At 47.6% G+C, this 22,060-nt stretch overlaps 6 protein-coding genes across 6 annotated transcripts; 1 reads left to right on the top strand and 5 right to left on the bottom strand.

The window, feature by feature from the left end:
* Nucleotides 1–840: 840 nt before the first annotated feature.
* On the bottom strand, nucleotides 841–2,598 carry F5147DRAFT_716703 (uncharacterized protein). The gene is made up of 3 exons (XM_041438615.1): nucleotides 2,325–2,598; nucleotides 2,015–2,237; nucleotides 841–1,962 (listed from the first exon to the last, which is right to left on the bottom strand). The coding sequence occupies exons 1-3, from the start codon at nucleotides 2,562–2,564 to the stop codon at nucleotides 998–1,000; spliced, it is 1,428 nt and encodes a 475-aa protein (XP_041288182.1). The 5' UTR covers nucleotides 2,565–2,598; the 3' UTR covers nucleotides 841–997.
* A 593-nt stretch (nucleotides 2,599–3,191) lies between these two features.
* F5147DRAFT_716698 (Dihydroneopterin aldolase-domain-containing protein) lies at nucleotides 3,192–4,103 on the bottom strand. Its single transcript, XM_041438614.1, has 2 exons — nucleotides 3,538–4,103; nucleotides 3,192–3,474 (listed from the first exon to the last, which is right to left on the bottom strand). Exons 1-2 carry the CDS (start codon nucleotides 4,093–4,095, stop codon nucleotides 3,286–3,288), a joined length of 747 nt encoding a protein of 248 aa, XP_041288181.1. The 5' UTR covers nucleotides 4,096–4,103; the 3' UTR covers nucleotides 3,192–3,285.
* A 203-nt stretch (nucleotides 4,104–4,306) lies between these two features.
* On the bottom strand, nucleotides 4,307–6,147 carry F5147DRAFT_716696 (uncharacterized protein). Its single transcript, XM_041438613.1, has 3 exons — nucleotides 5,750–6,147; nucleotides 5,415–5,685; nucleotides 4,307–5,362 (listed from the first exon to the last, which is right to left on the bottom strand). Exons 1-3 carry the CDS (start codon nucleotides 5,993–5,995, stop codon nucleotides 4,482–4,484), a joined length of 1,398 nt encoding a protein of 465 aa, XP_041288180.1. The 5' UTR covers nucleotides 5,996–6,147; the 3' UTR covers nucleotides 4,307–4,481.
* Nucleotides 6,148–6,240: 93 nt separating this feature from the next.
* F5147DRAFT_716693 (uncharacterized protein) lies at nucleotides 6,241–7,960 on the bottom strand. Its single transcript, XM_041438612.1, has 2 exons — nucleotides 7,892–7,960; nucleotides 6,241–7,828 (listed from the first exon to the last, which is right to left on the bottom strand). The coding sequence occupies exon 2, from the start codon at nucleotides 7,682–7,684 to the stop codon at nucleotides 6,593–6,595; it is 1,092 nt and encodes a 363-aa protein (XP_041288179.1). The 5' UTR covers nucleotides 7,685–7,828; nucleotides 7,892–7,960; the 3' UTR covers nucleotides 6,241–6,592.
* Nucleotides 7,961–8,160: 200 nt separating this feature from the next.
* Nucleotides 8,161–10,825, bottom strand: F5147DRAFT_716690 (asparaginase-domain-containing protein). The gene is made up of 10 exons (XM_041438611.1): nucleotides 10,278–10,825; nucleotides 10,187–10,226; nucleotides 9,992–10,128; nucleotides 9,841–9,940; nucleotides 9,681–9,791; nucleotides 9,556–9,625; nucleotides 9,481–9,503; nucleotides 9,166–9,434; nucleotides 8,535–9,116; nucleotides 8,161–8,485 (listed from the first exon to the last, which is right to left on the bottom strand). Exons 1-10 carry the CDS (start codon nucleotides 10,752–10,754, stop codon nucleotides 8,309–8,311), a joined length of 1,986 nt encoding a protein of 661 aa, XP_041288178.1. The 5' UTR covers nucleotides 10,755–10,825; the 3' UTR covers nucleotides 8,161–8,308.
* Nucleotides 10,826–13,440: 2,615 nt separating this feature from the next.
* On the top strand, nucleotides 13,441–21,713 carry F5147DRAFT_839983 (uncharacterized protein; the record flags this gene model as incomplete). The annotated part of the gene is made up of 35 exons (XM_041444263.1): nucleotides 13,441–13,600; nucleotides 13,650–14,107; nucleotides 14,160–14,464; nucleotides 14,513–14,621; nucleotides 14,680–14,715; nucleotides 14,769–14,781; nucleotides 14,838–14,937; nucleotides 14,992–15,121; nucleotides 15,171–15,187; nucleotides 15,242–15,269; nucleotides 15,331–15,343; nucleotides 15,393–15,435; nucleotides 15,484–15,549; nucleotides 15,600–15,921; nucleotides 15,977–16,136; nucleotides 16,190–16,219; nucleotides 16,274–16,457; nucleotides 16,511–16,573; nucleotides 16,623–16,666; nucleotides 16,724–16,845; nucleotides 16,895–17,154; nucleotides 17,205–17,236; nucleotides 17,286–17,355; nucleotides 17,413–17,449; nucleotides 17,497–17,634; nucleotides 17,680–17,763; nucleotides 17,819–18,372; nucleotides 18,422–18,776; nucleotides 18,826–19,490; nucleotides 19,543–19,929; nucleotides 19,978–20,240; nucleotides 20,286–20,349; nucleotides 20,405–20,424; nucleotides 20,479–21,403; nucleotides 21,458–21,713. 35 exons carry the CDS (start codon nucleotides 13,441–13,443, stop codon nucleotides 21,711–21,713), a joined length of 6,513 nt encoding a protein of 2,170 aa, XP_041288177.1.
* Between the last annotated feature and the right edge of the window lie 347 nt (nucleotides 21,714–22,060).

The raw sequence follows: 22,060 nt of genomic DNA, 5'->3' as shown, positions 1-22,060 counted from the left end.
ATGTCAGTCCAGTGGTCGTCCTTGCATATTTGCTAACCGCTTCTCACATTAAATGATTTGATCGTAGCTTGTAGTGTTCTTTGTCCCTCACCCTCCGATGCAGTTTCTCTTTCAACGCCATTGGACTGTTTCCTCATTTCATTGTCTCAACCATCGAGTACATCCAATCCTCTCCACTTCCTAGACCAACCCACGCAGCATCAGAGATGTGCACAGGGCTGAGTACAAAGCCTCGTACTCCTTAACGGCCCCATCATGCACGATGCATCTCGCAAAAGACGCGCGTCACTTTCATCAACTTGTAACTTCACGTATTCGGCGCGACTGCTCTCTTCCCATTGGTTTCACATCAGATGAAGTATTATCCACGTCCGTGTATCCTCACACTAGAACACATAAAATTAATGTATTTTTCTCCTATAGGGAAAGCTTACAAGCAAGAACCGGATTCGCGGATCTTCTCGTCATCTTCGAAGGAAAGGTATGTAGTCGCGTTTTGACCCAGGCTGCGAAGCGTGACGATTCTTTGCAGATTTCCAAGTCGTTAATCTCATTGTATATAGTCTGGAGGGCTACACGAGCATCTTATATGTGGTGTCCCTAGGTAGTTATATACGATGATATATTTGTGCCACGTAGAGGATGGACAACCGCAGCCTCTTGGCAAACTTCTTGTGTCCTTGCATTCTTTGCCTCCAACTCATTGCTGAAGGGTTTGTTTCCTCGAGAGGATCCACCCGTGTAGAGGTATACAGTAAGTTCTGCTATCATATCATCACACTTCGAATTACATAGCACTGCACTACGTAGATCATAACACATGAAGATGTTTTACAGAAAGGCGTGAAGACCTGTGTAAGCAATTTAACGGTCGGAAGGGATAAAACAATTGCAACCATAGGTAAAAGCAACCATATCAACAACGACACGAACGAATTGACGCGAACGAATGTAGCAACTCTAGAACGATCCCGAACATGAACATATCCCATTGAAATCAGGTATTCGATACATCTCCCATAACACGCCGCACATCTCTCAAAGATGTGATATATGCGTTGACTTCATCCCAAGGCTCCCAATCATCCGCGACTTTGTTAACTTGGTCGACGCAAGGCAGCCATTTGAGGATGATGCGAGCGAGAACTTCAGCATTTCCTATGGGAGACTCGGGTGTTTCCAAGTCCAATGTTCGTAAGGAGGTATGCTGTGTTGGCTGAACATCAGGATCGATATCAATATTCACAGTGTTAATTAACACTCGGAGTGATTCCAATTGTGGACATTGGTGGATTGCGGTGAATAGTCCGCGGAATGTGACGCAAGGACGAATACCGCAGTCCTCTATTTTCAGCGTATGGATGTATGGCCAAGCTGCCGTGGCTTCCAAGAGAAGGTTGTTGTCAAGGTAGATGCAAGAATCAAGACAATCGAGCTGAAGAAATCGGAGTTGTGTGAAGCAAAGGAGATGTGTGAGTGCTTTCAAATAGCTGTGTTGGGGGTCGTGATATTCGTTCAAGACAACAGTGAGTTGTTCTAGGGTTTTTTTGCAGCAGGAGAGCGCACAAAAGAGTTCTTCGGCCTCTGTCGAAAATATCATCTCAATCATGATCCAGAATGTTTTCACCGAGGGGAATTGTGAGTGCTGCAAGATTGTGATCACGTATGCAGGACTCTCTACCGTGAAGGAAAGAGCCGTTAGATTAAGGAATGGTGAGAAATCGACGATGTGCCGATCCAACGGCACAGGAGGGGCGTCATAGCCGCACACCTCACGAATTCCCACTTCCACCAAGGTAGGGAGGTTAGAGAGGTGCTTCCACGCTGCCCAGTCGAGGGATGGACAAGATAGAGTTACAAGCTGCTTGCACAAACAGACGCGGTCCGACAGCATGGACAGCTGATCTGCTGTGTTCTTGTCGAAAGCTTTGATGGATAAGTGCTTCAAAGCAGCACCAGGAACTGCAATAGATTTCAGCGGATCTGCATTCACGGCAAAATACAGAACAATGACGTAGGGTGTGGGGCAGGAATAGGCCCATACGTGTATTAGAGAAAAGAGCTAACGATTGCAGCCTCGGAAAGACGCATGGCTCGATGGGGATTACTGAGAGGAGCGGGAAAAGGCGATCAGTAGATGGTAGGCACAATGAACGAATACGGGCGGAGTGATGCAAAAATTGATGGGTCTCATCGGCAGTCAATGGCTCGATGCCTTCTGCCCAGGTGTCGTCCCACTACACATTTGATTATCAGATGCTCGGTCAACTAATGATCGAAAAAAAAGAAGAGAGCGGGGTTAGTCAGGACTAGTCTGCACTCACCGGCGGACGGCTGCGATGATATATCAGTGGATGTAGCCTGCTTACACAACCCAGCAATGGTTGCAATCGATCTACTTTAGCCCACAGCAAATCCATCGCGGGTTCGTAGAAGGCTTTGCATGTCACTGCAAGCGATGCAAGGGACGTCCAAGACAATGGTTTTTTCCCAGTAGATGGTATTTGATTTACTTGTGCGAATATGTCCAGGAGGACTTCGGAAACAAGTAGAGCCTGATGCATCAGTCCTAAGTATGTTGATGGAGTGCTAAGCGTCACAGACAAGTAGTTGGAGATCGCATAGTGGTGCCGATTACCCTATTTATGCTCCGACTTGGTCTGGATTCTAGACGAATCCGCGTCAAATGAAGTTGGCATAGTGTCTTTTATTAGACAATGTTCCGTCGTAGGAACTACTTCCGTTGAAGACGGTTTGGTCTCATGTAAAAGTAATCACAATTTTTTTTGGTATCCTTTCAAGTCACAGCGGACGAGCGAAATGAAGGTGCTTTCTTCCGTGAGCCCTGTCCTGGAGGTGCCAAAAGGAAACTCGAGTGCCTTATTCTATCGCTGGAGGAGCTCTAAGTCGGCTAGCCCTCTCACTACATTCCAGCGCATCAGAAATGGTATGTGTAGATGTTTAATTGACGGAAAGGCTGTTGTGATTTGTGGTGCTTGAATCTGACTGTTTCAACGTTTCCTCCTTCCATATCGTCTATAAGATCAGCGAGAGTTCGTGATGTTTGCTTTGAAAAACCCGATCTTGTATGTTTAAAATTTGCGCTCTTCAGATGAATAATGTAATCAATCATGCGTGCAACGGTTTGGGATAATATACCTGACTAACGTTGAGGTAATCAACGATCGCGTTTCAATACCCGCCTTCATGTTGGCTGTTCAGACATGCATGAGTATGTGGGTGATGGGCTACATGACATCGGTTACACACATTTCCTACACGGGTTTACTGCAATCCTTGGAACGCATCGCGGTACCGGGTCATCTCGACACCAGAAGAGTGAGCGAAAGACAGTGCACTGGGCTTCTGTGATCGTGTTGTTACAGCTTCGATGGCATCAGATGCGAGGCATGAGCTGCGGACAATGTGCAGGACGAATTTCTCGAGCGTGAGGTACGCAGTGTTTTCGATTTCCTGTCATGATGATACTCAGTATCGTCACTCTTCAGTAATCAACGGAAGAAAGAGAGTACGTGCCTCTGATATCTGTTTGATGATTGCAGGGTAGTCCACTTTGTGCATACCAGCTTTCTCATAGAATGTAATGTTCGTGATCACCCTCTGTTTTGCGAGGCGTTCGGGGGGATTGACGCCAATCAGCACGGGCATGACAAGGTCTTTGACAGACACCTTTGCAGTCTGCTGCAAACTGTCTTTGTCCCTCGGTGTAATCACCTCAATCTCAAAGTCGTTCGCAAGTAAAACCTGTTTCGGAAGGCCGATGACGACGCGCACGGCGTCCACATTCTCTCCAGCCAGAGCGAACGCTTTCTGAGTGACCTCATGTACGAGTGCACGAACATCAGCGTAAGATGCCGAGAGCGCTGAGACAGCTTTCGTGAGATGACCATAGTGGATGGAGTCTACGACATTGTCAGACTGGCCGGAGATCTCAAGGAAGGAGGGCTTGAGATGCAGGTGGACGGTAATAGAGACGGGCTGTTCGCGCAAGCGTCCCCAGCAATCTGCGCCGATGTTTGCCGTGAGCTGGATGGTGTCGACGAGCACGACATCGGTGGTGGTGGGCAAAGACATCGTCAACAGCCGCTCGGGAACTTCCGTCATGGTCCAATATTAGTAAGTACTTATTTGGTACTTATTGTGGAAAAGATATGGATTTCTTAATTTTCCATCATGTTGATGATGGCCATGGATGAAGTGATGCAATACATCAATTCAATCGACAGCGAGAGAACAATCATGAGTAAAAACCACCTGGATCATGATGCGTCATGATTAGTACTACGTCTATATATTGTACGGCCAGTCTGAATCGCCTTCCTGCAATAATCTATACATTGTACAAGCATTGTCTAACATAACATGATACCGACAAAGACACGAACGCACACGAAATGAATGCAGCCACTCTAGGATGTTCGAGAACATCTGTATTGAAGTTAGGTATTCAAGCTCCTATGTCATGCAGTGCAGCAGTCACATAACAACGATGCGAGACGTGCATTGACTTCATCCCAATCCGATTCATCTATGTACTGGGCAACTTGGTAGACACAAGGGAGCCAATCGAAAATGACGCGAGCGATAGCTTCAGCATTTCCTACGGGAGACTCGGGTGTTTCCAACCGCAACATATGTAAGAAGGTATGCTGTATGAGCTCAGCGTCAGGATCGACGTCGATATTCACAGTGTCAATTAACATTCCGAGCGCTTCCAACTGAGGACATTGACGGATTGCGGTGAGTAGTCCGTGGAATGTAACGGAAGGAGAGATAGCGCACTCTTCTATGTGCAGAGCTTGGAGGTGCGGCCAAGCTGACGTGACTTCCAAGAGAACGTTGTTGTCAAGGTAGATGCAGGAAACATAACTACGGAGTCGCAGACTTCGGAGCTGTGTGAAGGAAAAGGAAAGGAGATGTGGGATCGCTGTTAAAGGCCTGCGTTGGGGGTCGTCGTATTCCTCCCACATAATAGTGAGTGTTTCCAGGGTCTGTTTATATTGGGATAGTGCACGAAAAAATGGTTCAACTTCTGTCGAAGCCAAAGTCTCCATACCGATCCAGAAATTTTTCAATGAGGGGAATTGCATGTGTTGCATCACGGTGGTCGCGTATCCAGCACTGCTGTCCGTAAAGGAAAGAGACGTGAGGTAAAGGAATGGTGAGATATGCTGTTCCTCGAGCCAAGGAGGGACGCCAAGACTGCTACGAACTTCGATTTTCACCAGGGTAGGGAGGTTGGAAAGGTGCTTCCATGTTGCCCAGTCGAGGGGTGGACAAGACAGAGTTACGAGCTGATTGCACAAACGGATACGGTCAGACAGCATGGGCAGTTGATCTACTGTGTTATTGTCAAGATTTTGTTTGCATAGATAAATTCAGCAAAGCAGTACCAGGAATCGCTTCCTCTGGATCGTAATATACATAACAATCGCGCAGGGTGTGGGACAGGAATAGCTCTGAATGTTTGGAACCCGAAAGACGTAACTCCCGTAGCCTCGGGAAGAGGCATACGTCGGCAGGGATGACTGAGAGGAGCGGAACAGCGCCATCGTCAGAGAGTTCTATGATCAACGAGCGAACACGAGTGGAGTGACGCAAGAATTGACGGGTTTCGTCAGCAGATAATGGTTCGACGCCTGCTGGCTGTGGACCCCACTTCCACTATTTAGTAGAGGTTGAGTCGATCAGCCGAAGAACGAAAATAATGAAAGTAGTCTGCACTCACCAATGAACTATACACGAGTGGATGTAGCCTCATTACACAGCCCAGGAGTGGCTTTAACCCATATATATCAGCCCACAGCAAGTCCATCGCGAGCTCGTAGAAGGCTTTGCATGTTGCTGCAAGCGATGCAAGACATTTCTGACCCGGAGATGCCGTGACGGATGGCGTGTAAACGGTAGGCGGTAGTTGTTCCACGTATGTGAATATGTACAGGATGACATCGGAAACGAGCAGAGCCCGATGCATCAGTTCTCAGTTGATGGAGTAGTAGTACTCACCTGTTGAGAGTGTTCGCCATTTTATGCTATAGTAACTCAGACAAAGCAGACAAAGAACAAAAAACTTAGGTGCATAGTAGGTGCCACTGACTCGGAGCGCTGCGCCACTACCCGGAGCTGTAACCTAATTCCGAAATCATGCGTTCGACGAAGTACTGCGCACATCCCACGTGCACGAAGATAAAAATAAAGTTCAATCAGACCAAAATTCTATCTCGATCATAATATCGTGACTGAATTGCACAGCACTACGTAAATCTCGCAAGCAAGACTACAAATTAGCGGTACACGTACTCAAGCACCGTTCCGCGAAGAATTAGATGACTATCAATACACAGTATGACATGTCGTAGCGCTCGTTAAACATCGTGAAAATACATAAAAAAGATAAATGCCTCATGACAAATATATGACGCCTCGTGGCAAATGATGTGAAGCATCGTGGCAAAGGTACGATGCATCGTGGCCGCGGCGAAGATATATGATGCATCAGCAGCGCGATACAATGCCTGGCAGCGGAGATTCAATCTCTGCTTCATCAGGGAAGCCAGCACGCACAAGTCTGCTAGCTACAAGCCACAGACAGGGACGACTTCCGCTGGACGAAATGGCCAGAAGATATATCAGCACGGCGAGCTTTCCAGCTCGAGCGCGAACGCGTGCTACATCGGTCATTGTTTCGCATCATCAGTGTGGCGACGAGCTGAGGCATAGTGAGGACAGAGGGCATAGGAGCGCTTGTGGGCGGTGGGGATGATCGTGGTGAGGGCGTGTCAGATGATAGACTATGGAGGTTTAGGACTGTGTCGGAGTGTATAGATTGGGATGACTCTGCCTGCGCGGAAGAAGGGATGGACGCGTCACGATCACGAGGCATCTCTGGGATGCCATCAGTTACCAATGACCATCCATGTTCAATTAATCGTGTCTGGATCCTGCGTGCCAGGAGCACATCCTGCCCCTCAAGGGTCTGTGCATCAACTGGCGCAACATCCTCTCCCTGAAAACAGTCCCACGGATCTGTACTGCAGTTCGATACGAGGCTGCGATGCACGGTAGCGAGGATCATCAAGTCCGCGACTTGGCGCCAACTCTTACGCGACCGCTTGCGCACAACGGGGTCTGTACTCCCGGACCTGCTACTCTCCCTTGACTTGGCCTTTTTATCCCGTCTGGGACTCGATGGCTGGGAGAGCGTGGCAATAGCTTGGGATCGCCGTTTCCGAAGACGGGTTTGCGCAGAGCACGGGGAGGCGGTGCCATTACAGGATGAAAACAGAGCTGATGGGAAAGACTGCGAATCAACGCTATCGGTTGTCCCATCGAACATATCAACATCCATTACGCTAGCAACATCATCTGCAGGTGACGTGGAAGGGAAGGGTATGACACTCCGGACATCCGGTAGATCGGGGGGAGATGGTAGGAGCGCTCGCGACTGCGAGGAGCTAGCGCATGTCGCTGAAAGGGAAAGGGTGGGTGGGGCTTTGCACGGGCGGGAGGAGAATGGGAAAAGAGCGTTATGGTGCTTCGTCGATGGTGAGGACTTGATACGACGGTGCAAGTTGGTTGTATCGGCGAAAACGGATCCCGCCCGTGTTACGCGCGATGCGTGGTCTCTGACTAGTATTGGGTGTGCTGCCATCGTTAAAGCCATGGTGCTGATTTTCTCGACTCGAACTTGACACGAACTCAAATTTCAACCTGGGAATCAGTTATCTGATCTGATCGTTGTGCAAAAGTAGTCCAAAGACGAGTATGAGAGAGGTAGCGGGGGTTAGAATCTTCCAGCGATGACCAGCTGCAAGATGAAATAGAGAGAAGAGAAGGTCAGCCCCAATCTTTTCGCCAGCGGAACTCAGACCTTTATATAAGGCGGACTGACCGGTCCAAGGGAAATGTGAAAGGTGTGAAAGACCCTTTTGTGGGGAACACGAGGCGTGCTATCCTCTTAAAGACAAATAAAAATAAACATGATCCCACGACGCGTCGGTCACGTGTGTCGTGACATTCAGCGAAGATGCCGGAATCGGAAACGCATACTTACATGAAGGACAAAACGGGTTTTGAGCCCTACGCTCTGTTGTACTTGGTGTTAGTGCGGCAATAAAGGATGCTAGCTTCGGGCTGAGATTTGACCGGATCCGCAGATGCAATCCTGGCCGCGGTATCATCAGAATCAGTTTCTCCAACACGTCTACAGACGACTAAACCATGTACATAACACTGACGAAACGAACGAAACGTCACAGGGTTGCGGAGAAAATTTCTCAACTACAAACTAATCTATAATTTTCGCGCCAGCCCGTCTCCAAATTTCTACCACAGCTTCATCTCCTGCATTAATTGCATTCTGCGCTGCAAGCCCCACATAACCAGCCTCGTTCTCCATCCCCCCAAGATTCGCACCTGCGCTCACAAGTGTATCGACAATGAGACCATGGCCCTGACGTGCAGCCTGCTGACCTCAGCCACTCAAACCCGAAGTAAAATTACACGACACTCACATAATACAAAGCAGTGTGTCCCAATTCGTCCCTGAGATGCACTAACGCACCGCTCTCTAGTAATTTCTCGACACACCTCATATTCCCGTTTAATGCCGCGACATGTAAAGGACTCCGTCCACTTCCCGCCTCCAGACAATTTACGATACCTCCTGGTACGACAACTTCTGCCGTTCCCTCAGTCATACCGGAACACGAGGCTGTGCCTGCTGAAGTAATGCAGAACTCAAGTCCCTCGACGTCATCCCGCGCAACAGCAAGATGCACGAGAAACGGTAAGAGCGCAGCTTCTGTACTCGCGCGCTCTGCAGCAGTACGGCTCCACGGAGCTGCAGCGTCCTGTGCTTCTTCTCCGATCACAATCTGAGGGATATCTGCCTTCGCTGCAGATGAAGAGAGACGAACAAATTGAGAAAGCAGTCTAGACAGGTCTATGTTCACACCGTCTAATGACGGCGCCGCAGCCAGAGATGGCACCGGTGGCGTGAGTTCGCCTCTTAAAGGAAGACTTATAAGTGAGCGGACTTCGGCTGCGGTAAGTTCGGGTTTTGCTAGAAGGTAGCTAAGCTTGGTAAGAGCACACTTTCCAATAGCCAGTCAACTAAAATAAAAACTATAAAAAATGACACACCTCGGGGGTCATGTCCCCGCCGGGAACGACACCGGCTCGAATAAGTGTTTGTCCTGTTTCGTAATCACCTGATACAGACCCTTTGATACATTGAGAGATGGCAACGATGACGACGCCTCCATCACATGCATCCTTGAATGCAGCCAGGACATCTGGACGTTGGGAAGCATTTCCAGCACCGAATGTCTCTAGAACGATACCGCGTGTCGGCGGTGCAAGGAATGCGCGAGCAGTGGCGCCTGTCATGCCTGGGAAAAGACGGAGAGTTGCTGGAAAGTGTCAGGTTAGGTGAAAATGTGTCCTGTAGGTGCTTACCGACGTGAGGACTCATTTCTTTGAGAGATGTCAGTAATATTGTTGAATGAGTAGAAATATCAACGCTTTCCTTTGTGAGCTCTGAATCTTCGAAGGCTTGTCTGACGTAGGACGTCATTCCAGTTAACAACTATATCTATTCCAACTGAAAAAGAAAAAACTTCGTGACCATTGCGAGGACGATATGTGTGTTCGCGTACCGTTCACAAGCGGGGAAAAATTAGGGCTGTGAAAGGCATTGAGGTCGTAGGAAGAGGCCTTTGATACTCTATTACCGCGGTACAAGGTGTGATTGAAATATAAGCTGCATTCTAGAACGAATAATAAACTACAGCTGCATGATAGAAATGTTAGAATTACCTGGTATGATATAGTTGCCTGCAATAGACAGTGCGCCAAGAAGATTGTCGACAGCGTCGTTTCGAAGTTGTGAGAGAGGTATTTGAGCTCCGGTGAGGATCTAGTCTCGTCGCATGAGGATGATCATATCATTGGAGGACGTAAGACGTACAACAGTTTTACCGAGATCCTCGAGCAGGAAGCTAAGTGCACTGGAAGTGTATGACATGGTATCGGTACCATGTAATACTACGAATGCATCGAAAGAAGTGTAGTTTAGCTCGATCTCGACGGCTATGCGGATCCAATCTGTCCTAGTCAAGATTGTGAACGGGAGAAACCTAAGAGTAGTGTAAAAGACGAGCACCGTCCATTTCCATGTTGCTACTATCAAGCAGTGGATTCCACTGATTTTGTTAAGCTATTGGCTGGGCGATGAGTGTATGCGGACGACTGACCTCGAGAATTGCATAGCGTATGCGTTTCGTATGACCGTGTCCAGGAACGACACTTCGTGGAGTTACAAGACTTGGCAGACGTGTCTCATAGACACCATCAGCGACATTTCGACATTCTGGTTGCTCATTCACTCTCTGAATCTGCGAAAATATAGACGGAGAAAGGGTAACCGTGGTACCAATCGGGCGGGAGGACTTGACGAGAAGGGTGGGCTGATTTGATGCACTCGGAGTCGCAACGTTATCTGTGCTGACTGGAGTGGACTTTCCGCTATTGCTCCACTCTCTATAACCTTCTACGGATGCAGCGTTGGAGAAGAGGGAGTCTTGCAAAGGATCATGGAAGCGTTTTTGGCTCCGGAGGGTATCGGTGAGGAAATAAGGCTCTGGAACGTAACCTCGTGAGCTGACAAGCATTCCGATGGTTCCGCCCGTGTATATAACCAATACTCTGGCTTCATCCGAACGTGTTTCCATCGTGCATAGAGTCGTTCCGAATACGTGCCCGTAGTACGTAGCGGTACGTTTGGTGGTGTTGCCAACGTAAGTTAACAAGTTCGGTTGAGTTCCACCTCCGATATATAGCTTCCGGCCGCCGAGTCCGATACTCTCGCTGAGGATCGCCCACAGAGCCACGAGAGATGTTACCCACCTTTCTCGCATACGCATGCCAACTAACAACCATCAAACACCCGGCATACGCCCATCTTTGATCTATTGCCTAGGCGGTTTTGATGTCAAAATACACAAATAATCTAGCTAGAATCGATGGTTCGTGCGATATTTCCACCGGTTCATGATATTTTTACCTCGTCAACAAATCACCTCACATACAGTCTGATCTGCAATCTTGGATTGTTCAAGAATACATCGTATTCAGAATTTCAGTTGTGGTCACTGGATAGATGAACAAGACGCACAATCCAACAATGACTCGGAGTAGCCAAAGTTCACAATCAGCTGTGACACGTCAAACATCAGCCAATGCCAGTGGTCAGACGATGAGAGGTCTCCCTGGCAAGGTGCAGGGGTGTTGTGCACCTGCCTGGGGGACGACACGTCATCACAGGTTCGTGGGATGGGTCACTTGAACTATGAACCTGGAGAGTGATACAGATAGGATAGGAATGGCGAGATGAGGGAACTTTAGATCTGTGATTAGCGTTCACCATCGTAACATTGTCTCCGAACGACAAAACTATTACAAGTGGAGGCACTGATAGGATAGTGGCGCTGCGAGATGTGGAGACGGGGAGGGTCATTGCCAAATAGACGGGACACACTGATTGGGTGCGATTAGTGCACTGGATGAACGAGTGGCCACGTGAGCGGATCCAATTATGGGACAGCAGGAGTGTGGAATATCGGAGAAACAGTATTTGGTCCAAAGGCACAGGTGGAGTGATCTACTCACCCGAAACATCAAAAATCGCGACGTGAGGATTTGAAGATGTAAGTCTTAATTGCGACCGCACAAGAAGAATATGGCGCGAAATGCAAGTTTGAAGGGGAATGAAAGATCGAGATGAAAGTAGACAGAGAGACATTGAGAATGAGACTCCGGGCTGAGACGCATGATGGACCTTTGAAACGTTGGGAGGAATTCGATGACCTAGACAGCGCTGTTTTAAGTATCGTAGCGAGTGGTTGAAGGCATATGATACGGCTGTGCATAAGGATGATAAGGACAAAGGAAGATTGAAGCTTGAAGGAAGAATGATACGAAGCTGCACCTCGTGTGAAGATGTGATATAGTGAAATGATACAATTATGATTGGCTCGTCCTGGCTCCTGCACAAATAAGTACATCAATATGTGTGGATTATCGTCCATCTTATTATGCGAAAACGGTATCTGCGTGTATGGTACATTGTAAATTTGAAAGATGGCAACTTCGTTCACGAAAATGAGATCTAATTCAAGTTGTCTTTAGATACTATATGACATACCTTATAGTCAGAGTCGTTTCGACCAAAGCGGAGGTTGCTGCACGGAGCTCCACTCGATCTTGATGGCATCTGCCCCACTATGATCGTTCACTTTTGATATGCTCCAAGTCTCCAGCTGCGGTGCTGCACCCAAGTCTTCATCTTCGTAGAATCGTACCTGCGCCTCAATAACCACCAGTTAATGAACATCCTGTCAGTCTGCTCAACCGACGACCACGGCGATGACATGACAAGGAACAGATCACAACATTTTGCAACGTGTTCTGTCAAGGTTTACACGATGGTTAATAGTACTACTAGTAGTAAACATGAGGTCAGGACATGCTTGGGAGATATACAGATGGTCTGAACTTACCTGAGGTGCATCATACTGATAACGACCTTCCACAATCGCGGATTGGCTGCCGTGCGTTTGATGAACTTCGCAAGCCTGTGCTGGATCATCAATTCGACATCACCGTGATCAGCGCTCAGCTGTACTTGGTATTGTCAACACAAATTACACAATGCCCAATACCCTATGGCGTGGGAAAATCCCAATAGGATATCATGTCAGTGAAGAGTACGAGGCATTCGAACGGTATTTGCAAGAGAAGGACAACAGTGTACACGCAGACGTCTCTTGTTGTAATTCATTGTAGTAAACATTCGAAGGTGAACGGATGATATTTGCTTGTATGATTTAAAATGTATGTAGGAGATTTCCGAAAAATCAACATATTGTGCCTCTCGTCCGCTTCTATTACAACACGCGCTGTAAGTCCAGCTTGATACCTGTGGCCTTATTTCCAAGAAAGGTCAGTCTAGACGCGAACTTTTTGTCGCCATTCTGGAATGAGGTGACTCCACTAGCCCTAGCCGATTTATTTCGGAATGCTAACTTAACTACACATTTGGTGATTCTGGTCCCACCTACGTAAGGGTCGTGTTCTTGTCACAATCTAGGATCATTTGAGGGTCCAAGTTTAACGCTCATGTACAGCTTCAGGTTGCCCGCAGGTGTCGATTTTGGGTGTGCTATTTGCGCCTCAACCTGTTTGGAAGTTCAGGCAGAGCGCTGGCTCGACGATATAAGGACTCCAACATCCTTGCAGAGTTGCCTCAAGTTCGAGGCATTCCTTTCAACTTTGTACTATTGACACAGCTCAAGTCCAAGTTCCCCAGCCTTTCATATAACCGCTTCGTCATCATAAGCTCCTCTTGTTCAACAGACCATGTTGGACTTATTCTCCAAAGATCGAATAGTGAACGAGGCGGGCCTCAGAGCCGCCTTGCGTCATCTGGACGCAATGTCAAGTTCAGGAGCAACCGCATTACAAGCTACGGTCGAACATATGTTGTCGTCACCCCATATTTTTGCATATATCATATCTGGTATCTCATAGACTTTCTTCGAGCGTCATCAACTCTGACTCTGTAACAGTTTGGGATCGCCGCGAGGCAATGATCTCACAGATCATGACAGACTTTCCAACGAAGTCTCAAGAATATCCGGCATCCATCGCGAGAAAGATACTGGACAATCTGTCTATGAACTTTTTAGCTTTTCCGGCCGAGTCTCTAGCGATGGATGTCTCTAGGGACATCACCCGTCACAGATGCTTCATCGAGGGCGCTTTACCTGTAATTTTCGCGTTGAACAGTATGGAATTTTCTGGTGCAGGGTCCTTTGAAGGCGAGATCGATGTCTCCGACGAATCTGATGATGGATTTGTCAAGAAGAAAGTGCCTCAGAAAATGCGCAAGCGTAATCGCCCGAAAGCTCATACGTCTATCGATACATCGCTCTTCGTGAGGCTTGGTGTGGTTGTGCCTCTCACGAGCGAGGCTGCCACATCATTGTCTACTCAGATTCTTGCAAAGCTGAAAAATGCTCTCTCGGTGAGTATATTCGCTGTTTTTTTTGACGTTTCCACTGACAGCTCTCTGTAAGTTCTACTTCTCGCTTCTGCGGAGGACGGAATTGGCAGGCGACATCAAAGCTTTACTCTTCCCAATCGTGAGAGAGTATGCCAAATATGTTGCGCCTGAAGTTTCGTCAACCGAGGATGTCGAGAGCCCAACAGACCGACTCAATGCATACCAAATGGTGCAGCCTATGAAGGCTGCACTTTACTTCGACAACGCGGATGGGCTCGGAGAGTGGCAAATCCTGATATCTACGGAGGCCTACAAACATTTGCGTGAATTCCGTAGAGCAGATAAGAAGACATTCAAGATCATCTTCAAGAAGATCAAGTCGGTCTTCTGAATAATTTTACTGCAATCATCTCATCGTTCCCACAGACAACTATCGAATGGCCATTTTTCAGATGATAATCACAAGCGACTTAACGGGCCGGATGCAGGCATACCCATATACGATGCCAAGATGACAAAGGACCTACAATTAGTGGTAAGTGTAATTCCACGTACGTCGTTTAGAGCTTGAGGCGACCAAAATTTTCGAACAGTACCAAATCGATTGTGTCCCTGACCAAGATGGAAAGGTACGTCGTTTTTACATCAACATCGAGCATGATACTGAGACTGATCTTGACAGTCCGAAAGACAAGGTAAACTATGAAGTGAAATTACATCTCTCCGCCATTAGCACTCATACGAACTCCAGTAATCAAGATATACGGTATTTATATGGATGCTCAGCTCGACGGAATATGGGATGCCTTGGGTAGCCATCTCGCACGCAAGGGCAGAGAATATCGTAGAAGGTGAGGACATTCTCTCAACTCTTGATTCATTTCAGTGAATCGTTGCTTGTGCAGGTGTATCTTTCGGAACAGGCCAGTCCTATCTAAAGATAGCGCGATTCTGCCTGCGTCATTCCCACTAGCTGAACCTGAGCCAGAATGCTCAGGAGGCCCACTTAATCTTAGTAATAAGGACATGGACCACGTTGAGTATTTTCAGTTGTCATTTGTGCGGTCATTGATCCCTGTCATAGCTTCACTCTTTGCTTGTGTATGCATTTTCGTCATCCTTATACAAAATGGTTTCTATCTAACAATTTTCTAGTTTGGAGAAATATGTCACGTTCTCGCAAGTAAGCTTATAAATACGGTTTATGGGCACGCGAATATTGACTCGATAACCTCTTGTTTTAGGCGTTCCTGCATAGTGAGTGATCATGTAGTTGGCTCGCCACTTATTCTCATCTTTGCAAAAGGTCTCATCGCAGACCAAGATGTACAGCACGTCTTTATGCTCACGTAAGTCCTGCCCCAATGAACCGAATTTACTGATCGATATCGGTTCAGTCCCCAAGAACAAAAGATTGTCGAGTGTACTACGTCATGTTACGTCTTGGGTCGCAGCGGCACGGGGTAAGTGTCCTGCCCCTAACATGTCTAGCTTATTTATCATACTCAACTAGCAAAACCACGACAATGCTGTTTAAGATTCTCGGCATTCAGCGAGCTTGGGAGATGAGCGCTGTTGACATGCCGAAGCCACGCCAAATCTTTGTCACCAAATCCAGAGTGCTCGCTACGAAAGTAGAAGAGTATTTCATGAAGCTTCTTGAATCTCTGGCGTTAGCAGGCTATACCCTGGAGGAACTTGCAAAAATGAAGGCACGAAGTGTTCAGGAGGGCCTTGTCGATCTCGACGACTTGCCCGATTCACAGATGAATATACCGATGAAATACAGCGAACTTGAGGATAAGCACTTTCCTCTTTTTCTCACTTTCGATCGAGTGCGTCCCAATCCGTTGTCTAGACAGTTCCCAAGCTAATCGAAACTTTACGTAGCTGGCGAAAATGATCGCAGCAGATATCTTGAGCAAGAAAGACAGCGCAGGAGTTTTCTTCAATGTTGACGATGCTGACGCGCATGACTGTTTCGTCACCTATGACGTATTCGCAAATCAATACTGGCCTCATTTTCCACAGAATCTCAGCAAAACTCTCAGTAGTGTCCTTTTCTCTTATGATGACAATAGAGTACTGACACTGCCCCATCAGATCCGTGGTTGGTTTTCAGCGAATTCATGGGTGAGTACTATTTGTATTACATTGACACCGACACTTTTTTCAATATACATACAGGGATTGTCAAAGGCTCCGAACACGCACTGACCTGTCCTGAAGGAGTTCTCGATCGCACAAACTACCTCCGTCTTCCTCATCGTTCTAATCCAAATTTTGCAAATCAGAGAGGAATTCTGTACGACATGTTCGAGCATTATACGAAAATCAAGAGGCAGCGATGTCATCATGATGTTGCAGACCGGTATGACCTATTCCCCTTCTCACCCACGCATGTCACGATATATTCACAAATAGCACGCATGCAATACTCAAGGTCTTGCGGAGCAAAGAATTCCCTGGCAAACAGATCGATTATCTGTATGTGTTATCACCACCAATGCATCTTGCCCCTGACCACCTGCACTAGGTATGTCGACGAAGCACAAGACAACCTTCTGATCGACGCACTCTGTAAGTAGCTACTCTATCTTTCGTCGACATAAATCCCTTTAGAACTTTCTGTTATAGTTTTGAGGCAACTATGCAGGAATCCAGACGGTCTGTTCTGGGCTGGAGACACCGCACAAACGATCTCTGCGGGGAGTTCCTTCAGGTTCGACGACCTGAAAGCGTTTCTCTACCGTGTGGAGGTGAGCAGACAGTGACTTAGCTCGGGCCTGAATTGATACCTTAGAGCAGCAGCAGCAAAATCCTTCGGTCAATTCCGCTGGGGCATGTCTTCGTCAGCCTGCGATGTTTCAATTGGCGATCAACTACAGATCGCACGGTGGTATCGTCAACTGTGCACGTTCTGTGATCGAACTCATTACAAAGTTTTGGCCCAACACAATTGACACACTTCGACCAGAAATGGGGGTGGTTGACGGGCTGAAGCCTGTGTTTTTTACAGGTTGGGATAAAGCCACCGTTCATCATGAGCAGTTCTTGTTTGGGACGAAGTAAGTGGACCTAGACGATAGCCCACCTTTCTTCCTGAAGATTCTTCTAGGGGTGGTCACATTGAGTTCGGAGCCGAGCAATGTAAAGCAATTATTTGAAGGTTCCATTCATACACTGATAAGATATCTAGGCATTCTTGTGCGTGACGATGCAGCACGTCAGAGGTTACGCGACCAAGTTGGTGAGGTTGGATTGATTATGTGAGTCGTGTTAAGACTACATTTACTCCGTGTTTTCATGTTCACATATGTACTCAGGACACTTTATGAGAGTAAAGGCCTGGAATTCAATGATGTGAGAAAGCTAAGTTTGCTATCTGATGGATGTCTGACTTCGGTCAGGTGCTTTTGTACAACTTTTTCGAGGATTCTACTGTAGATCTGTCACGATGGCGTGTAGTTCTCAATGGGGTAGATGGTCAAGGATATGCACCGAACTTCGATCGAGACGAAGCGCGATACGCTGGGGTTTGCAGCGAGGTGGGCACACCGATCCTCGAAATAAACTCTGGCTTACTTTATTAGCTCAAAATTCTTTATGTGGGAATCACACGAGCAAGGAAGAACATATGGATCGTTGACAAATCTGACAGATCAGAGCCGATGCGTGTACGTTGAGAGCAGCGTGTTGGCGTAACTCGATCTGATAGCCCTTTCTCTTCAGATATTCTGGACGTCTCGCAATCAGATCCAGAATTGTACCCCCGGCACAGATGTCCCTCATCTAGCCGTCTCCTCGACTCCAGAAGAATGGGCGTCCTTCGGGCGCTCACTATTCTCGCACAAGCGCTACTCGCAGGCTATCCACTGCTTCGAACGTGCCAACCTTCGTCGTGAAGTGAAGGTCTGTGAAGCATATCAACTCCGAGAAGTCGCACGTTCTAGTGTCGGAGTGGCCTTACTCAGCGACCAAAAAAGAGCTTTTAACGTGGCTGCCGATGCCTTTACTGATTGCGCAGAAACCGCACCAGGAAATCAGAAGCTTCAATACTATCGTAACTCGGCGGATTGCTACGTTCGAGCAGGAGATGACCTTAAAGCTGCTGAGGCCTATCTCAGTGCTCAAGAGTTCGAGCAAGCGGCGAAGAGGTATCGCAAGGTTGGACGGTTTGACAAGACCCTCCATGTCCTTAATGACCATGGCACGGATATACCTGAAGAGACCACGGCGGAGTTATGGACTGTGTGCAGACTATTTTACTTCAGCAGGACAACTCGGTAAGTCTTAGACTCTCCACAATGTTTTTATTTAATGGCAATTGCGCAGGCCCCCATTGCCCCTCTTCTCGACATTTGATGAGGAACTCGAATTTCTGGAGGACTATGATCTCGATTACGCTCGTGCCTCACTGCTTGAATCTCACTCGAGGTACTATGAGGCCGCAGAGCTCCACTTGTCAGAGAATAGGCCCTTGGAAGCTGTCCGGGCATTCATCAAGGACGATACCAAGGACGATTCTACTAGCCGTGCGGCCGATACTATATTGGAATACTTTTGGCGCAAATGCTCCTTCAGAATCACTGCAAAATCCGTTGCTGATGAGCCAGAGCCAATGCGGCATTTCATTGCTCTTGCTGATGAGCTGGAGATGAACAAACTAACGCCGGCCACGCGTGATCTAGTACGTATTAGCAGTCTCAAAGTGACCAACTGAACTGATCGACATCCAGATATCGATGTTTCAAAACATCTTGCGCGGAAATCACGAGTCGCTGAGAAATCTTGCGCTTAACTTCCATGAACAGAATAACAAGCCAGCAGCTCTCCTTTGCCTGGACCATATATTCTCTCGAACCATAGATATTCGAGCTTTCACGGTCGATGAAATGCGACGGTTCCTTCAACAGTTTCACGCCTATGCGCGACTGCTCTATCTGATTGTGACCTTCCCCGACCCCATGGAACACAGGGGTATCCGGAGACTATTCTCCATCGTGCGGTTGTCCGGTGACGAGTTCCGCATACCAAATGGAACGTTCCTCCACAACAAAATTATGGAGATCCGCCAGGGCATCACTTGGGCATCGGAAACTCCGTCCGGATATACAGCCTCTCGTAAAAACGTCACCCAGTTGCTACAACGATCTACTCGAACGATCTTGAAAGACAAAGTGTCGAGGATCAATGATAAGTGTTGCGAATCTCCCGTTTTCTCGCAATGCCTGCAATTCTTGATATCTGGAGTGTGTCAAAGAGATAAGTGCCCCCAAGAGCATGTTGCAGTATCGAAATTAGATCGCCAGTATTACAACAACCGTGTTGCCATCCACATCTGGCAGATTCTGATCTTGCAATTCATGTATTCCGCTCACCCAAAAATTGACCGACGCAAAAGGTACGCCTGGAGGCAGCTTATACTCGAGTACTCATACTGATCACCTTATCAGCATGAGGGACTGGCTCAAGCATCTCTACGAGGCTATCAATCCACCCTTATTCATTCAAGGTTCCCCTGCGGACCTTGATATGAACCTGATGCCTCTTCGTCTAGATGGCGTGAAAGTGGTGAAGCTCTGGATCTGCGAATCATTCTACTCGCTCGACCCATTCTTTACCCAGGCTGAATTTTTGACGGCGTTGATGGGAATAACCAGTCTAAGTTTTGATTTTGACAGGGACGATGCACCTGCCTACATCTCTCGAGCAAAGTGTACGATCTCTGGACCGTTAGAACTCGTTCGCAAGGGGGACAAACGCTATATGGTTCATGACCTGCTTAGTTCTTACCAAGGAGCTTCCCTAAGCAGCATCTCATCGGGAATCCTGTATCTTCTGTGAGCGTTCTTCTTGTCTCTGCATGCAACGAACTAAGTGCAATTCAGGCATGTTCTAAATAATCGTTTATATGTCAACCTCTCGGTGTTGTGCGACTGTATCGAGGACGTCTGCAGCGCTTTTATAATCAACTGGCGAATCGACCCATACTTCAATAAGCTTCCCCTTCATAACGTCGTGCTTCCATGTAAATGGCTGCTGTTTCCCCACAAATTCACTACGGAGAAAAAAACCAACCTGCCTTTGATGGGGGAGCTTCTGGATGAGATAGCGAGGCTGGTCGAAGCATTGCGCGTAGAAGTCGGCATGGGTGAGTCTCTTAACTTTTCAGAGATCCGAGATTACAATTAGGCAGATTTCCTCTGGCTGAACTACGCGAAATTTACGCCTATTATCCGTAATGTTTTCATTTCTCGGATGTGAGTCCAATTTAGTATCCGTCAGCGATGTACATATTGATCACGTGTATTATAGCTGCAGGGTTCTTTGCCTCAGTACGTTTATTGTCTCTTTTCAATACCCATCCGCTGCTGAATTGTGTTCATTAGTCGCTCATCACATCAGTCATCCCTTCTTGAGAAACAAAGTAGACAATATCATTCTTTCTCTGCACAAAAAAACCCCTCCTTCGAATCGGCATCCAGTTAATTATTGGAAACTCGTGGATGACGTGGTCAAGTGCGTGACACCCTTGCCAGGATGTACACCACTTCCAGACGGTTACCTGCGAGCTCTCCTGGCTTTCGACGACAATAAAGGAGTGGGCAACCTGGTGCATCTTGTCCACAAAACGATGAACCAATATACTCGAGTCAATCCTAGTATAGGCCGACGGCTCGTATACGAGAAGACCATCGAGATCCCCCGTCTCCTCTCATCGTACGCAGTGATCGCACAGTCTACCCCGAGAGTGGAGGCCCTTGCCTCTGTACCTCGCTTAGGACATTCCAAGGACCGACCAGAGGTTATCCAGCACGATGAGAAAGAGATAACGGAACCGCAACCTCAAGAGTTGGAAGGAGAGGGAGAAAGGGAGGGAGAAAGGGAGGGAGATCTCACGGTCAATGCTGATACAGAGACCCATGATGCGTCGGAGACTTTGGATGGGGCGACGGCGTTGTTTGCACCTGATCTTGACGAGTCACTACGCACCAACGGACCATCGGCGGAGGAAGAAGAGGCGGCTCGCAAAATTCAGAACACGTACCGCCGTTACGTCAGACGCCGCTCGAGTCGTGCAGTCAATGCCGAAATCGACGCGACATTCATGACATGCCTGAAGGAGACGCAGTCCCCTGAATGGCGTTCGGGTTATTACAGCTTGCTTTTCCTTGGACCATTGCCTCACCTTCTGGTGTGCTTGGAACGAGGTATCGCTCTGACTCACGCTGTCAAAGCCAAGACGAAAGGCCTTTTCAACAAGGAGTCTCATGAAAAGCTCGAGGAGTTGGGCAAACAGAGAAGCGGGATCGCGTCCGTCCTCCCTTACTCAGCGACATACAATAACTAACACGATTCTGTTTACAGAACGCTCCTCAGGAAGGGATTGAAATTACGCAAGCAGCTGGAGCCTTCCTCATCCGCTCATCGTGCCCGTGACATTGATGCACTCAGATCTGGAGTTCTAGAGGTCGAGGAATTCATGCAGGGAGTTCCGAGCAGCATGAAAGATATGCAATCTGACTTTCAAATGGCCTATAAGGGCATTGTTGCAAAGAAGGTTCGTGCGGGAAAGGAGAAAGAAAGACGTGCTCTCAATGTCGAGGATATGAACGACTATTAATTTTGTTTAGGTTGTAAAGAGTCGAGACTGCCATTGCGTTGGTGTATCATATATCATATTGTACAGTGCGTATTTCCGTAAATCGATGCATGTGCGCGCGCCAGAACAAACGTTAACGAAAGTGGACAATAAACAAGTTTTCGTCATGATCATCTTATACTAGGTATTCATACTTACCACTACCAATAACCCAGTCTGCGATCGTGTAGTACTGGGACTTTAAGCTACCACACTGGAGTCTAGTCCAACAGCGACCCCTTTGAAGAGCTGTTAAACTTTTTTGGGCAGGATATACGACACCCATCGAGAACTGTTGAGACGGCAAGGTTTTCGGTGCATCACACTTG

The sequence above is a fragment of the Suillus discolor genome (genome assembly GCF_016758755.1).
Source record: "Suillus discolor strain FC423 chromosome Unknown F5147scaffold_70, whole genome shotgun sequence".
In the NCBI taxonomy this organism is placed as follows: Eukaryota; Fungi; Basidiomycota; class Agaricomycetes; order Boletales; family Suillaceae; genus Suillus; species Suillus discolor.
This window is presented reverse-complemented; position numbering and strand designations above follow the sequence as displayed.

Coding starts and splice junctions, on each gene's coding strand:
- F5147DRAFT_716703 (XM_041438615.1), bottom strand. CDS start 2,564: ATGCATCAGGCTCTACTTGTTTCCGAAGTCCTCCTGGACATATTCGCA. Junction 2,238..2,324: donor ATCATCGCAGCCGTCCGCCG/GTGAGTGCAGAC, acceptor TCAAATGTGTAG/TGGGACGACACCTGGGCAGA. Junction 1,963..2,014: donor ATTCCTGCCCCACACCCTAC/GTCATTGTTCTG, acceptor AATCTATTGCAG/TTCCTGGTGCTGCTTTGAAG.
- F5147DRAFT_716698 (XM_041438614.1), bottom strand. CDS start 4,095: ATGTCTTTGCCCACCACCACCGATGTCGTGCTCGTCGACACCATCCAG. Junction 3,475..3,537: donor TCATCAAACAGATATCAGAG/GCACGTACTCTC, acceptor TCATCATGACAG/GAAATCGAAAACACTGCGTA.
- F5147DRAFT_716696 (XM_041438613.1), bottom strand. CDS start 5,995: ATGCATCGGGCTCTGCTCGTTTCCGATGTCATCCTGTACATATTCACA. Junction 5,686..5,749: donor CACTCGTGTATAGTTCATTG/GTGAGTGCAGAC, acceptor TCTACTAAATAG/TGGAAGTGGGGTCCACAGCC. Junction 5,363..5,414: donor TCCAGAGGAAGCGATTCCTG/GTACTGCTTTGC, acceptor ACAATAACACAG/TAGATCAACTGCCCATGCTG.
- F5147DRAFT_716693 (XM_041438612.1), bottom strand. CDS start 7,684: ATGGCTTTAACGATGGCAGCACACCCAATACTAGTCAGAGACCACGCA.
- F5147DRAFT_716690 (XM_041438611.1), bottom strand. CDS start 10,754: ATGGAAACACGTTCGGATGAAGCCAGAGTATTGGTTATATACACGGGC. Junction 10,129..10,186: donor TAGCAACATGGAAATGGACG/GTGCTCGTCTTT, acceptor TGACTAGGACAG/ATTGGATCCGCATAGCCGTC. Junction 9,504..9,555: donor CTTCGAAGATTCAGAGCTCA/CAAAGGAAAGCG, acceptor ACTGACATCTCT/CAAAGAAATGAGTCCTCACG.